Genomic DNA, 15,000 nt, shown 5'->3' on the forward strand with positions numbered 1-15,000 from the left:
ATTCACTTTAGAAAAGTGCAAAAGTTTTTGATAAGCTGTTTCTACGCTGTAATGTAATTAGTGAGCCGTCATGTAATTTGAATAGCTAAAAAACATACTATTTATAGTTAAACTATGCAGTTGTTATTTTAATGAATCAAATCCTTGGAAATTTTGAATAAACTTTTTAATCTAATTTTACTAAATTTTGCTGATTTGCTGTTTAATCGCTGACTGGCATAGGTATATGTAGCAGATAGTGTTTCATAATCCCTACCTTACAAAATCGTACCCAAGAGCAAATGCAATTCTCATCAGCTCTTGAACCCATGATAATGATAAAAACAACATTATCGTTTCTACGTGTAGACATAGGGCAAATGACAAAATGGCTTCACTTGTGATGTAACACAACATATAGGCCTAGAGGAACGCGAAGACGACGCCTACAATAATGAGCGTTAAGCGATCTCTAGGCGGTAAATGAATGCAATCACGGATTCGTGTTCAACCGAATCAAACTGAATTAGTCTTACATTTCTCAGAACGTCGTCTCAACGAATCTCACAGAATTGAGGCTCGGTATGTATGTTGTGTACAGTAGCCGGCGTCGGGCTAGAATTGAATCTGCGAGGGAAGGGTATTCATAAACTTTATCAAATTGAAAAATCGAATTAAATTGTTAGGCAACTCCGACGCACCAGCTGGTATGGCGCCAAAACCAAGATTAGCTAGAATCAAAACTGTGGACACAGAAAAAGGGGCAGAGAATGCAACAGTGACTGGCAGTATGACTAACAACATAATGAGCTATTTCAGGGGCTGAGGACGCATTTAAAAAGTTAAGACATATTGTTGTATACATAATGACCGTAGAGCGTATGCTGAACTAAGTCATATTCATAACAAACGGTTTCTAAGAAACAGAAAAGTAACATAAGAAAAGAAAAATAAGATCGTCCTATTGTTAATTTTAATACCCGAAGGAAGAAGATTGTAGAGCAAAAGAAGATTCAAAAAATAATAATTATGGTGGTAATACTTTTTCCCCAATTATTGCACTCTCGCAGTTTACTGTGAAGTGATGTGGCATTAGTTTACTATCAGCATTTAATTTACAATTCGCTTTAAATAACACACTTCCTAAGAAAGGTAAAGCACCACTGAAAGTATGTACGGCGCAGTTTACTTCTTTTGATCTGACAAATAGAACCGTCAATCAACGGTATGTGAATTTTCGATAATTAAAATTGCGAGGGATAGAAAGTGCAAAAGGGTTCCAAATCTTTCCGTTTGGTTTAAGCCAGATAGCTTCTGAATATGTGGGCCGCGTTTTTTTTTATGTCGCTGCTGACACTTTTAGCTGAGAACAAAGAACAACGCAGCTTGGCATCTGGTATGGTTACGTTTGATCTCATGTATCGAACAATATGTTGCAATACATTGTTTCCGGGTTGCAATTAAAATGTTTAACGCCTTATCGATTGTACTGAAGGAGGGGGGAGGGGAAGGGGAGGGGAAATGAAGTGTTTTGTATTTTGTATTTTGGAATTTTGTGTTTCCTATTTATTCCTTTCCTTTTTTAAAAAACGATGACATTTTCAAAAATACCATGAAAAATTTCTAGATTAATCGAAACAAATTTGCCCTGTAGTCCGCATATCCATCTAGAACCATCCAATAATAATCATCAACATTAACCAGCTGAACTTTTAGAACAGTGAGATTATGTCGAGTTAATAATGTTACATATAATGTAAGGAGGCATGTATTAAGATGCCCAAATTCGCATGTCGTGAAATTCGTCGTTATACTGGTCCGCGATTTTGGGATCAATCATATCCACCGACCTTTTCGTCCATATTGTATGTTAGAAATCATTTTCCGTTTATTTTTAACATATATAATGACGGACGAGCCGTATGTTTATATTTTCCGTTTATAAATGAGGCAGAACTGTTGTATGGCTTTTGCGGATTGCGACCATAACAAGCACGTAGAGGCAAGTCATTCAAACATTTTGGTTAAAGAAAGCAAACTAGTTGGCGTTAGGTTTCCATGATCGTCTACGTGAGTAGCAATGCAAGGGCAATCCGTGCACCGAAAACGTTTGTAGGCACAAGTGTAGGTTATCCATCATTCAAACAGTGAGTTAGGTTGTGGATAGCTGCATGAAAGGATGGACGAGAAAAGTTCGAAATTGAAAAACTTACCAGATTCCATTTCCAGTTGGAAATGGAACACGATGAATCAGTTTCACAATGCGGACACGTTTCCTGATGGACGGTATGAGTATAAAAATGGTGCAAATGACTTGTTGAAAGTAGCAAGAGAAAAATAAGAATGTTCCCCTGTAGGTAATCTTCTTCCTGAAGATGCTCGAATCAAATTTCATCTGGTGCAATTGTCCTTTCCGAGGAAGAGATGTGCTCCACACTGTAGGCAAACGTACGAAGTGAGTAGGTGACCGTAAATCGATTGAACTGGAAAAGGTACCGACCGCATCGCTACTTCGAAGCTGGCTGATGGCTTTTTGACGTCACATCAATTTTACAGTTTCGATGTAATATTAAGGAATAATGGTATCAGAATGACTAGTAATACTTTCAAGATTTAATACGATCGAAGCTCGAAATCAATCGATATCGATTTCAATGGCACTTGGTATTCTGTTTAATGCAGCGTACACATTAGAAGCAAATGCATCATCGACATGAAAAATGGAAATCCAATCCACCAAGATGTAAAATGCATCTTGTATTGAAATGAGTGTATTTTTCCCGAATTATCAGCGAAGCGAAAGTCAAAGAAATCGTTTCTGTTAAATGTATCATAATAAAATTGTTCCACATAACCACATACAAACGAGAAAAAGTAGATAATGAAGAAAACGAATCGATTTTTTTTTCAATACCAGATTTATGATAATGTCATCATTTCCGTATTTATTTAGAAGTAGGATAAAGACTTAACGCAACTATTAGAATTCCAACGAAACTCATAACATCACATGAAGTTTAACTTATTTTGAAGTCTCTCTTATTCCCCCCCCCCCCTCTCTCTCTCTCTCTCTCTCTCTCTCTCTCTCTCTCTCTCTCTCTCTCTCTCTTTCTCTCTCTCTCTCTCTCTCTCTCTTTCTCTTTCTCTTGTCTTTTCTTTCTCTCGCTTACGAACCCCAAAAACAGCTATCAGCTTATTTTTGTGGTTATCCAAGATGTGCGCGACATTTTTCCTTTTTTTTTGGTCCCCGAGTGTCTTGCTCAGGCTTAGCAAAGGGTTCACATCAAAGCCATACCTTCTGAAAGGGAAACAATTTGTGACAGTGAGCTATACATCCGGAGCATGTCATGAATGTAGCGTCACGGTGTAACCGTCCCATGACTTATTTACAAACCGCAAAATGAGTTTAGATTTTTGGGATTTAAAATGGAATGAAAAGTGACGCAGAAACATGTAACTTATTCATTGCCTACAAAGATACATGTTGGATATGATACAAAGATAAATATTGGACTGGCGATTTAGTTTTTGAATTGTGACATTAAACATGTCGGTTTCATCTCACAAGTCATCATCGCTCTGCCATGATTCTGAATCGAGCTATCGGAAGAGTTGCATGAAAGCCAGCCCAAAACGCTAAGCCGACCAAATCAAGCGGTCAGAGCGGAGTCCGACTAGGTCAGATAAAGGACAACAGGATATAGTGGTGTGATAGCAGGCTCAGAGATGATTGATGAGTTTGCGAAACCGTAAGTAGTATCTACCAAGCGAACTAAAGCTGAAATGATCGCCTCAATCACAGAAGGTGATGAATGGTCTTAGTCCAGTCGATTATTCGATAAAATATTCTTTCACTTGATTCGCTTCAGCGAAAGATATGTGAAGAGCGAAAACATAAAAAGCATCCAGAATTCAATTAGCATCAATTATCATCTCGGTGCGTAATCGATTAATAATTCCATTCATTAAGTTGTGCTTCATTATTTGATACAACAACTGATGATAACGAAAGGGATTTTACGCAATTTTTGATTTTATCGAATTTATTCCCTTTATTGTTGATATGTCAGAAAATAATAACATACTACCGGTTTTCATTGTGTTTTTGAAGAATAGAAAGAAACAGTAAGGTATGTTTTGTGAAAGGAATCCAGAGGTTTTTACCTCCAGCATGCTAATTGGATCTCACAGTACCTGTACCGGTACAGTGATGGTTTGCTACGTGATGCCACTGGAACATTACGAATATTAATTCAACAAGCAAGGGTGCATTGTAGCATACTAATTTACGTTATCGAAACCGAGAAATTGTTTACTAAGGTTATTTTTTGAGGGTTTTATCTTACTGCCTGTCGATCGATGGCTTCACGAATACCTTCCCCAAAGGTCATCATAAATCATTTGATTTGGGTTTTCCATGTTGCTTCCAAACTAGAGCTGATTCCATTTTTATTTCTTCGGAAATTAGTGATCCTCAATAACCCTCCGGGATCGTGTCTCTACGGATTGGTGTTGTAAATCATTTTCGGTAATTTATCACCATTGCGTCATAACGGCAATGCCGACGACTATCGTCAACCGTCATGTGGCACTATGATTGCTATCGGTCGGTTGTCGATAGCTTCGAAAGTAATCCGATATCATTGTTTTATTCTATGGTGTTTGCTTTATTTATCATTTTATCGAACATATGATGGAACTGACGGGTAGGGCAATTAATTTCGGCCTCCCGAAACCCTGTGACGGTATGTGCTCATGTATCAGCTCACGTGAAAATGTTATCCAACGGAGAAAGAGATTCTTCTCCGTTAGATTCATAGGATATGATCCATCACAGGAAATTCAACAACATTAACTCCCTTCACGTGGCTCATGATCGCATTACTTATGAAGTAACCGTAATGTTTTAGTTGCTCTATTTTGTTTATCTTTGCACTTAATAATTCGGATTCTTCAATGCTTCCATTCTAATTTAGGGGCAAATCTAGCAATAACACATAGTCATAATAATAAGTATGACTATAGTATGTCCCTAAGTATTGGTGTTCTAAGGAACTATGCAAAAGTTGAGAGCAAGCCATTCTATTAAATGTGTTGTAAAAAATGGATAGAGCATTTCTAGGTCTAAGAAGAACGGCACGAAAGTTAAATTAATGTTTCTACTTTATTGGCCTATTTCACGATACTGCTATCGATTTCGTTTTTGGCAAAATGTTTAAAGCTTTTGGGATTTACTATTTTCTGCATGGTGCTTTTCCACAAGAAAAAAAGTGTTTTTTTATTCCGCCCAAATCCTCGCTTGTTTATATGCTTGTGAATCCTTGAAAGGGCTCTATTTACCAAAAACGCAGAAGCACAACTAGAAAAAACGACCATAAATGGCAACAAGAGCAATTTGTTTAAATCCCTCAGGGTATGGTACTTGCATGCTGATTACTGTATGTAAGACTGGGCGCTGCTGTGAAGTACTTCAAAGCATTGCCACAATACACATTCTGGTCTTGAGAAACGATGATATCGCTAAAAACATCAATACACTTACATACCGTTTTCCTTAAGATACGATACTGTAGCCGTATTAAATGTTTAAAGCAGATCAGTTTAGTATTTTTACTGATTACATATTCATCAGCAAATGTTTCTGGTCTCCTACAATGTAAAAGGAAAGTTATTAGATTTGCGACCGATACATTCTGTATTTTGTATATTTTATTTGATTTTAGTTGTTTTGCAGTTTTGGAGAGATCTTGTGAAATAAAAAGGGGCAAAGCGGGTTCTAATAACAGTACAGTAGTGGGAAGCACTATTACAAGTTTTAAGGCAATCAGATACTTAAGAAAAAAGGGACGTAGCTCGAAATGATTATTACATTAAACCAGATTCTCACCATCCCCCCTTGCATCGACTGTGCAGTTTTGCGACTGCTGCCACAAACACCGTTGCGTTTGACTGAGAAGTTGTCGTGGATGATCTTAGATTGAAGTTACAGGCAAATTGCACTTTTCCTTCCTTTCTCTCGCTCTAAAGAAGCACCGTTAATTTTCACGACCAGGAATGAATTATAATCATGATGCTATGGAACTTCCGATGCTTATGGGTTGGCCTTTCTGTAGGTCATCTGCAAAACTGTGAAGAAGAATGCATTAGCTACAGGTACGGTTGTAGAAGCTATTACAAAATGGAAGAGAAAATACGACATCCTTTATTGTTAAACTTTTTTTCATTTTCTCTCTGTTGATTGTTTCCAATCTGTTGTTTCCAAATACAAATTGTAGGCTAAAAAAGCAATAGTTCTAACTTCACATTCCGTAGTGTTAGGCAAACACATTACAGTTAAGAATCGTAATTTGGCAATAATGAGTTTACTTTGAACTAGACTTTTAGCTTGATAAAAACACACATATTAAACAACAAAATGTAATAATATTAGTAATAATATTTTCTTCTTTCGTATATTTGGTTTACCTTTTGTCAAACTGTTGATGATTGGCATTTAATTCAGGTTTGATATTATTCAAATACTGCTGTACTGCTTTGATCCTATGGCGACATGCGACACCGTTTGATTAACGTAAATTGGCTATTTGAGATATACTTTTCTTTTTAATGAAATCCACCTTTTGGTCGCTACTGACAATAGATTTTTAGATGCAACATTTACCCTTGGTACCATAATGTATACAGCGGCTTAGTACCGTGGCGATCATAAACATGAATTGCAAAGATTGCTTTGTTTGTGCACATTCAGAAGCTCAAATAGGTACCGCAGCGACTACCGAAAATCGAGTGTGAGGTTCATATTTTCCTGATTTTAGATTGGAGTTTTGGGTCATGATTACTTCATACAAGGCCTTGTACACGCACCTCTATTTGACATCAGCTACACGTCTTATCTTACCCTTTTGGCGGTTGATTCTAGCATATTTGGTGAGCAAATATTCGAATGTATCGGTTTTATGTTGCCGCTAAACTCTTTCGGAACAATCGTGGATTCCGTTGGTATTGGGCAAGAGCAGCACAGGGGGAAAGCTCCGTACGAGTTGCACCAAATACTATAGAATAGAACACTTTAATGTTAGAGCAATAATGTTGTACTACTTTGAAACCCTAAAGTAAAAAAAGTTGCTTAAATTTTCTGAAAATTGTTCGAAATTGATTAAGCGATGCGATAGTAGTCTCTCTTTTTACACCATCAGTCGCGGATTCCATCTTAAAATTTGTACTTGTTTTGACCATGTCTGACCTCAAAAATCCTTTATCATCAATCATTTCTCGTTCAAAGCATAAAAACAAAACAAGCATGTAATTGCTATCGCTTGAAGCGTTTCCTGCGATTTCGTGGAAGAACCAAATCCAACCTCGTGTGTCTGGTCAGCTAGTAATCTTCTGATAGAAAAAAATGACGTTCGGACCCGTATACTTACACTTTACAGCTGAAAATCCTCTGCTAAATGTCGGTGTAGATCACAGCAAGAATTGCTCGATAATAATGAAATTGTTACAAAGTTTTCCTGCTACGTAACGAGAGACTCTGCTTTGGAGGCAAATTCGCTTTGATTGATGGATATGCACAAGCATAAAACCTTAAGTCGTTTTTAATCCATCCATCCGAGCATGTTTTTAATTCAAAGCTTCGCACATTTCATCACATTTTTATCTGCTTCCCGATATTCGCGGGAGGCTTCCGCTTTTCACATTTCGGGTTTTGTTTGTGTTGTTCTTGCAAGGCAGAAGTTATTGAGAAAAAAGGTGTAATAAATGCGCGATAATTGATTTACGATTCAGTGACATCCGGTGAACATAATAATAACGGAAAGAGCAACATTCCGAATGATTCAAACCAAACAAAAGCACCAATCGCATGATTGGCAATTAACATTAAGGATTGTTCGTTTGGTAGCATCCGATATAGTTTTTCTATCAATGAATATGTAAAAAAGTGTTTTGCACTAATAACAACGTCGAATGATGCATACGGCATTGCCGTTCTTATTTATGTAAAAATATAAGGACGATAATTAATTTCATGTAGATTATAGATTTTGGAAATTATTCTAAGTACATTCGCTGATTTCAAATTTTATGAATGTATTGTTGATTACCTAAAATCCAAAACGGTGATTTTTTTTAAGCGAAAAAAACATACTTTAAAATACTCATTGATATATTCATGCCCCAGGATAGACAGAAGAATATATTTTATCCTTACATTCTTTATTTAATAAATTGATTGGTTTTCGATTGGGTGACAGAACTTTTAGTTAAATTAAGTTATAAGAACGGTCAGCAGATAAACAGGATTTTCAGTATTCACTCCAAAAAAAGTTTTTCAATTCTTTTACCCAAGTGTTTTTGTTATGATAAAAGATATGGAGTTATACTACGAAAAGATGTAAAATAGTCAATAGAATTCGCTGCCCACATCCTTGCTTGAACAGATAAATACGTATTATTTGTGATAAATACGATTGCGTGTGTGAAACGAAATGAAACGCATACATGCGATCTGACCCATCAGGTCTGAAGTGTCGTTGAAGTGTTCCGAAAGTAATGCTCCTAGCGACATAGCAATAGAGGTACAGCTCTCTATGCACTGTAGAAGTGTACTTATTGGCTATTCAAACAGGCACGCTAAAGACTGTTGACGATTTGCATATGCTAATCGATACCGCCACGGTATCGACTTGCTGAGCCTAATCGTAATCAAATGATGCGTCTGATTAGAATAAAGTAAAGTTCTACGAATGAGCCTACTGGCAAATCATGGGAAAACGGACACTTCATCTTCGATTTCTTTCACTAAACAGCTTTAAAAATTTGTTTTATAACTAGAATATGGTTCTTGCGGCTTTGTGTTCGCAGCGTTCTTGCAAACCTTCTATTTCAAATATCTATTGTAGGCCAAATAAACAATTAGCAATCCTACTATCATCTTCACGCACACGTCCAACACCAGCAGGCGCTTGTACTTCTTCACTGCGGCCGGTATAGTTTCGTCTGGTTCCTTCATCAAGTAACGGCGTCCACCGAGAATGGCTCGCTCATAATATTCCATCGTACCATCAATAAAATATTCGGTGGAGAAGCATCGCCTGGAGGGTAGAAAGTGAGTTTTAGAAATGATAAAACCCGATGAAGGTAATGTTAAGCGCTAGTTGACAATCATACTTGTCATCGTCGCGCAATAGTTGCTGGAGCTGCTTAAAGTTATTGTTAATAAAAAGCCACTCGTTATTCATGAAATACCGTAGGGAAACTTGAGCGTCGAATATTTTGCGATTCAGCTTGAGCATGCTGGAGGGAGTTAAAGGAAGAAAGTTAAACAAAATAAGATAAAGTGTTGGTACTACATCATACGACTGGTCAAACGCACGTACAATGGCTTACGGCCGGTAATGCGGCAAAGTGTATCGATCAGGATGGCCGGTATGATCTGGATGAAAAAGAATAGCAGATAGAAGAGATACTTATTGGTTGTGGATGTCCCACCGGGAGCCCATAGTACGTTGGACAATGGGACACGTTCGAACAGTGTTTTGCCATCATAGAGCATCACTCCGTAGTTGATAGTTTTCGCGGGATCGGCGGCACTGTTGTAGACTGGCAGTGCACTAGGCCCGTCGATCGTTGCCCTTTTCCACGCCGCTATGATGATCGCTTTTATGCTGACATCGACTGGAATGCAGTTGATTCGGTTGTTCAAGTCGAGCAAGCCAGTTCGAACTAGACCTGATCCACAGCCCAGCAATAGCCCGATGGGGCCGTTGAAGTTATCAATCCACCCACTGAGTGGCTCACTCTCGGCGTTTGTCACAATCGACGGCCGAAACACGACTAACGGAACCTTGTGACTGTAATCCTGGCAGATCTGCTCAGCCAACCCTTTGGTGTAGGTGTAGGTGTTCGGTGCAAACTGAGTGAGCCTGAGGAATCCAATTGAAAGATTTCATTAGCCACACCATTACGAACCATGAACATCAAGATGAAGAGTTACGCACTTTTCCTTGAACGTTTCCAGCGTTGCGGTGTCGAACGTTTCTGCCATACGTATGGCTTCTTTCCAATCCATCTTGGGTGGATAAATCTGTTCCTCGACGTGCAGCAGCTCCGGATTGCAGTACGTGGTGGAGATATGCACCACCGCTCTCAGTTTATGTAGCGTTGTGGCCCACTCCATCACCTCCCGGGTGCTGCGAGTGTTGGTCAAGATGGCATCCCTCAGCGGATCATCGAATCGTACACTAGCGGCAACATGAAACACAAACTGCACATTCTGCAGTTTCTCCAGCGTGTCGGCCGACATGCCGAGCTTCAACTGTGTACAGTCACCCTCAACTGGACAAATCTTGGCGAGAGATGCTTCGTTCTCTGCTTTTAACACGCTGAATAACTGAAACGAACATTACGCATCCGATGTATGACGCGGTATTTTCCGGTGCGACACACATGTTTCACATGAGCTGCGACAACCTACCAATCCATCGGTGATCGTTTTCAAACGCTCCTCCAGTGGTTTGCCTCTTTTCGCGCGCATCAACACAAACACATGGCCTATCTTTGGGCACGATCGTAACAGCTTCTCGATCAGCACTTTGCCCATAAATCCCGAACCACCCGTGATGAACACATCGGCTCCGGCAAATACTGAAGGCACGCTGCAGTACTGATGTTGCACCATCACTACACCTTATCGTTAAACTTACAATCCGTTAATATTGACCGTTTGCCGAAATCCTAATAGCACCTCTCTGCTGTGGAGCGGATTTATCGTTTGCAATTGTTTCAACGTCAACCAAATCTTCCCGGCACGACGTCACGTTGGTGAATGGTACTCAATAAGCTTCTGAACACCCGTGATACGCTAGAACCACGATACGATTCGCTGGGATTTACACGAAGCAAATGAAATCACACTATTGAATATTGATTGTTTTATAACAAACTTCATTTCCATCTAGTAAGCGAAACCTATACATGCCTACCGAGAAGTGCGTATGTGCTTGTTGGATCAACCCGTTCCCTGGACTCTAAATTAATCACCATGCTGGGCATTCGAACACTAACACCAGATGGTCGGTCGGTTAAGATATATTGCTATCTACCGTATCCAGCCGCCTTTGCGCATGGTAGTAAGTTAAAAGTTAAAATGAAACTCATACCCATCAATTGCTTTCTCATATTGATCCGATAAATAACATTTCGCTTGAATATTCATTTCGTAGGGACCATCTGAAAGTTCCATGGCTACCTATGGAATGGCTACCTTAACCTAGCAACGTTCTTGAACTCAATTCGTGGGGCTGTGAACGTGAGTTTTACATATGCTTGTTTCTATAAAAAAAAAAGGAAGAAGTTATACCATAACAAATGTAGGACGATGTGCTATGGTCAATGAACAGAATCATGGTTCATGACCATTGACTGCTAGGGAATGAGTAAGCAATGAAGCATTCAACCCGGAACAAAACTTTAACTATTTCCCGTATTTAACATTGAATCCATTTTAATCGGCCTTTTGATGCCTAGCCATCTTCTTGATACGTGCACGTGTAAAGGTACTGCTTTAATAAGTATAGATGCAGTTTCATCTTGTCTATTCAGTGTTCAATTCAGCTTTCGGCTAAACATGGTGGTATGATTTGGCGAACAGACATAGGGTTTCATTGAAATAGAAGAAACAATCATTTTATTTGAATGATAAAACTATGCATCAAGTGCTTTTTATGCATTTAGTAATTCAAAGCTAGTACAAGGTTCTTAAATTGTCCATCAATTTATTTTATATTATAGTAGAGGTACACAGCAATACGTATAAGGATAATTCAATTTCATACATTCAACATAGAATGTTATAGCATTATAGCAAACATTTTTGGTCGACAATGTATTTCCATTTAGGTTCCACGGTGTTTGTTTAATTTGATATAAGCATCAGGCATCTTTCTACTGATATAAGCATCAGGTAAGATCTCGTAAATTCTACCACCGAATTTCTAAACCTGCATTGAATAATGCTTCCACGAATTCCTGCTACTGAAATGCTAGTGAAAGCGAACACTACACAACGCGCACTATTCTATATCGAGGCAAATTTAACACAAGAAGGGCTCATAAATTACAGCACCCGTGGGACGCGATGCTAGCGAATACTTCCTCTGAATGCAGCTTCCTCTTGCATTCCTGTGCTCCGCCCTGCTTTCCTCCAGCTCAATCGCTATTCCGGTATACGTAATCATTTCCAAAGGACCTTTGCTAAAGTAAGCGTGTGAGCATAGGAATGGAATACTGGATATAATTAATGGCAGCGACAGATGTTTACCAAATTACTCATTATATATGGTGAGCCCAAATCATGGAATCATTCTTTTAACGCCACTCAAGCTAACGGGCAAACAAACCCAATTTATCTTCCTGGAACAACGAAAAAGCACATGATCTCTCACTACATAAGCTCATCAACTGAACTATGCTCAATATAGCTCGAGTGTTTACTTCATACACTGTCTAACTTTCCGACGGATCATCTTTACTTTAGTACCCGGTGCCTTGCTCTGATGAGCTCTCGTCGCAGCTCTCGTCGCGGCTCTCGATTGATAAATCAATAGAATCCGTTTTCTTTTTAATTAGTCCTCAGCAGCTCGGCAGGCGCCAATGGAATACGCAATGAATCTTCATTCTTACCAGATTACTCTGTACCACTACATGGCACATGGCAAAGCAAATGTTATGATTTTTTTCTAGTCGTTTACACATCACTTTCGCCAGGATCGTTGCTCGTTAGGGCTAAGTAATGCTCTCTTCATTCGATTGTTTGCTTTATGTCTGGAAATGGTTACCATAGTGCGTATACAACACATATAATGGTGTTCCTGCCGAAATATGTCAATTGAATTAATTTTGTCGGACATTTATTTTTATTTAATCGGATTTCTAATATATTTATTTTTATTTAGATATTATTTTTCTGTTACTAAATATAAAAAAATGCAATTAAACGTGGTTAATTTGTATAATTAAAACTATTTACATAGAGAAATATTTAAAAACATTTAGTTATCTGCAATTACTTTGTACCAAACATGTAGCGGATATATTGTTATTTACATTCTAAAAACAAGGTTTTCAAATTTTATTCTTGATGTGCCCCATCCCAACGAAGACAAAAGCTAGTTAATTTTAGCAACAAATTGATCGTATTTATCTGTACATGTGCGCACCAATATATATATGCAGTACATCATTTCTCCTCTGCGTACGTCAACTATTTCGTCTGTTGGTTTTTACGCTTACCTACAATTAACAAGCCTATAACTAAACATACGGCACATCCGTCCTTATATATGAAAAAAAAAACAAGCATATAACTGTCGTTGTATTGTATCATTCAAACTTGGCAACTTTGAAACTCATTCAAAGGCGCATAACTGTTCGAAACAAAACGCGTGTTTCAAAGCTCAATTTACTCCTTCAAATTCTTCCAAGTGTTCTCTACCGACTTCCCCCGAATGACAATCTTGGTACAAACGAAACTTCGCGTAATAAGTGGAGTTATAGTCGCAGCTTCTGAAGCAGCTTTTGAAGTTGATGACACTACATAAAAAATGTATACATCATATCAATACAGTTCAGATAATTTTGATGTTCTCAGATTCATATTTCTTTGCTGGATAACAGCCATGCTTCATGGATGTCATATTATTGACCTTTCTTCGCGATTATCGGTAGACGGAATGTTTTAGCTATGAAGCACCACATACGACCGCTTTGCTTTAATAAAAATATTGAATGGTTAAATATAATATTTAGATTGAAAACTAGAGGTAAATGGGTTTTTAAATAACATAAAAAAACTGATAACCAGATTAATAACATATCCTACGTATTGAAATTTGTGAAGGATATTAGTAGTTATTGGCCGTAGCGAATAACGTTAGAACTACAACAAAAAATCAGAGTCTGGTTCAAAAATGGACAGCAGCTCGACTTCCTTTAATGCATCACAAGCACAAATCACTTTGGTTTTATCTGTGGTTTTAGCAAGCTATTGCTACAAGATGAATTGAGTTAGCATAATCTTCTTCACACCTCAAATGAGGTTTGGTTGGCTTTCGGTTCAAATCTTTTTTTTATGACGGATAACATTTATAGCTGTTTGTGATCTCGCCGATTTGTGAGTGTGAATGTTGCTTGAAATGTTCCGTTTTTATAAGAGGCACGCTCCAAAAACTTTATAAGGCAGCAGCTTTAAATTGACTTGGTGATCGACTTGGCAATGTTAGCGAAGTTATAAAAAGGTCGCAAAAAGTATGCCTCATAAAAATATAATAAATTGAAAAAAATTACGATTTCAAATTTACGACCTCCATCGTTCACCAATGTTGCTACGATTCATTGCATAGAAAACTTAACTTAAACTGCCATCGTGCAGACGCTTGCTCTAGGTGGAGGCTCGTAATCGAAAAGACAAATATCAACCCATCGCAATGACCAACGTTTTATGCTACTTTATCCTTGGCAAGGTAATGCGAAAAAGAAAACACATTTTATCGATGTAGAGTGAGGAAGTGAGATCGAAAGACAATTCGTGTATATCCGAGTTTGTGTGACCTCTAACGTGGATGTTATCAGTTTTGTGATGTTTGCTATTTGATTGGAAAAAGTTGACCATCTCGGCGACTAGCAGTGATAATAGTACAGTGTCGTCGAAGGCGGGAATGCTACCGAAAATATCCTTCTCTCTAAATTGGCACCTATGACGCCCTAGGTTTTCTGCAATATGTTACCATTTTTGTTATATACTACATCGGATGACCTTCAATCTGAACGAATGGCGTGTAAGCTACAATGGATGGAACCTTGTCAAGCCATATTATGAGTGCACATTTATCGTGCAGAGCCACATTCCTTAAAGCCGCAGATCTTACGTATTTCCCAACCTCCATTTCGAGTACGACCGAGTAAGCGTTTGAAATTGCATCCGTTTGACTCAAGCAGCAATCCGAGAATTTCTACACCAATCCG

At 38.3% G+C, this 15,000-nt stretch overlaps 2 protein-coding genes across 7 annotated transcripts in view; one reads left to right on the top strand and one right to left on the bottom strand.

Moving 5' to 3' along the window:
• The window catches only part of LOC125956937 (neuropeptide SIFamide receptor-like), a 45,490-nt gene that overhangs the window by 2,204 nt on the left and 28,286 nt on the right, over positions 1-15,000 (top strand). The window contains exon 1 of one of the 6 annotated variants that reach the window (XM_049689231.1): positions 9,009-9,085. The exons of the other annotated variants lie outside the window; for them this stretch is intronic. The gene's annotated coding sequence lies outside the window, so the exon portion shown is untranslated. Of the gene's footprint in view, positions 1-9,008; positions 9,086-15,000 lie in introns of those variants that run through there. 6 annotated transcript variants of the gene reach the window in all.
• On the bottom strand, positions 8,829-10,992 carry LOC125956938 (fatty acyl-CoA reductase wat-like). Its single transcript, XM_049689234.1, has 5 exons — positions 10,454-10,992; positions 9,978-10,369; positions 9,357-9,902; positions 9,148-9,273; positions 8,829-9,071 (listed from the first exon to the last, which is right to left on the bottom strand). The coding sequence occupies exons 1-5, from the start codon at positions 10,655-10,657 to the stop codon at positions 8,858-8,860; spliced, it is 1,482 nt and encodes a 493-aa protein (XP_049545191.1). The 5' UTR covers positions 10,658-10,992; the 3' UTR covers positions 8,829-8,857.

This window comes from Anopheles darlingi, chromosome 3 (genome assembly GCF_943734745.1).
Source record: "Anopheles darlingi chromosome 3, idAnoDarlMG_H_01, whole genome shotgun sequence".
In the NCBI taxonomy this organism is placed as follows: Eukaryota; Metazoa; Arthropoda; class Insecta; order Diptera; family Culicidae; genus Anopheles; species Anopheles darlingi.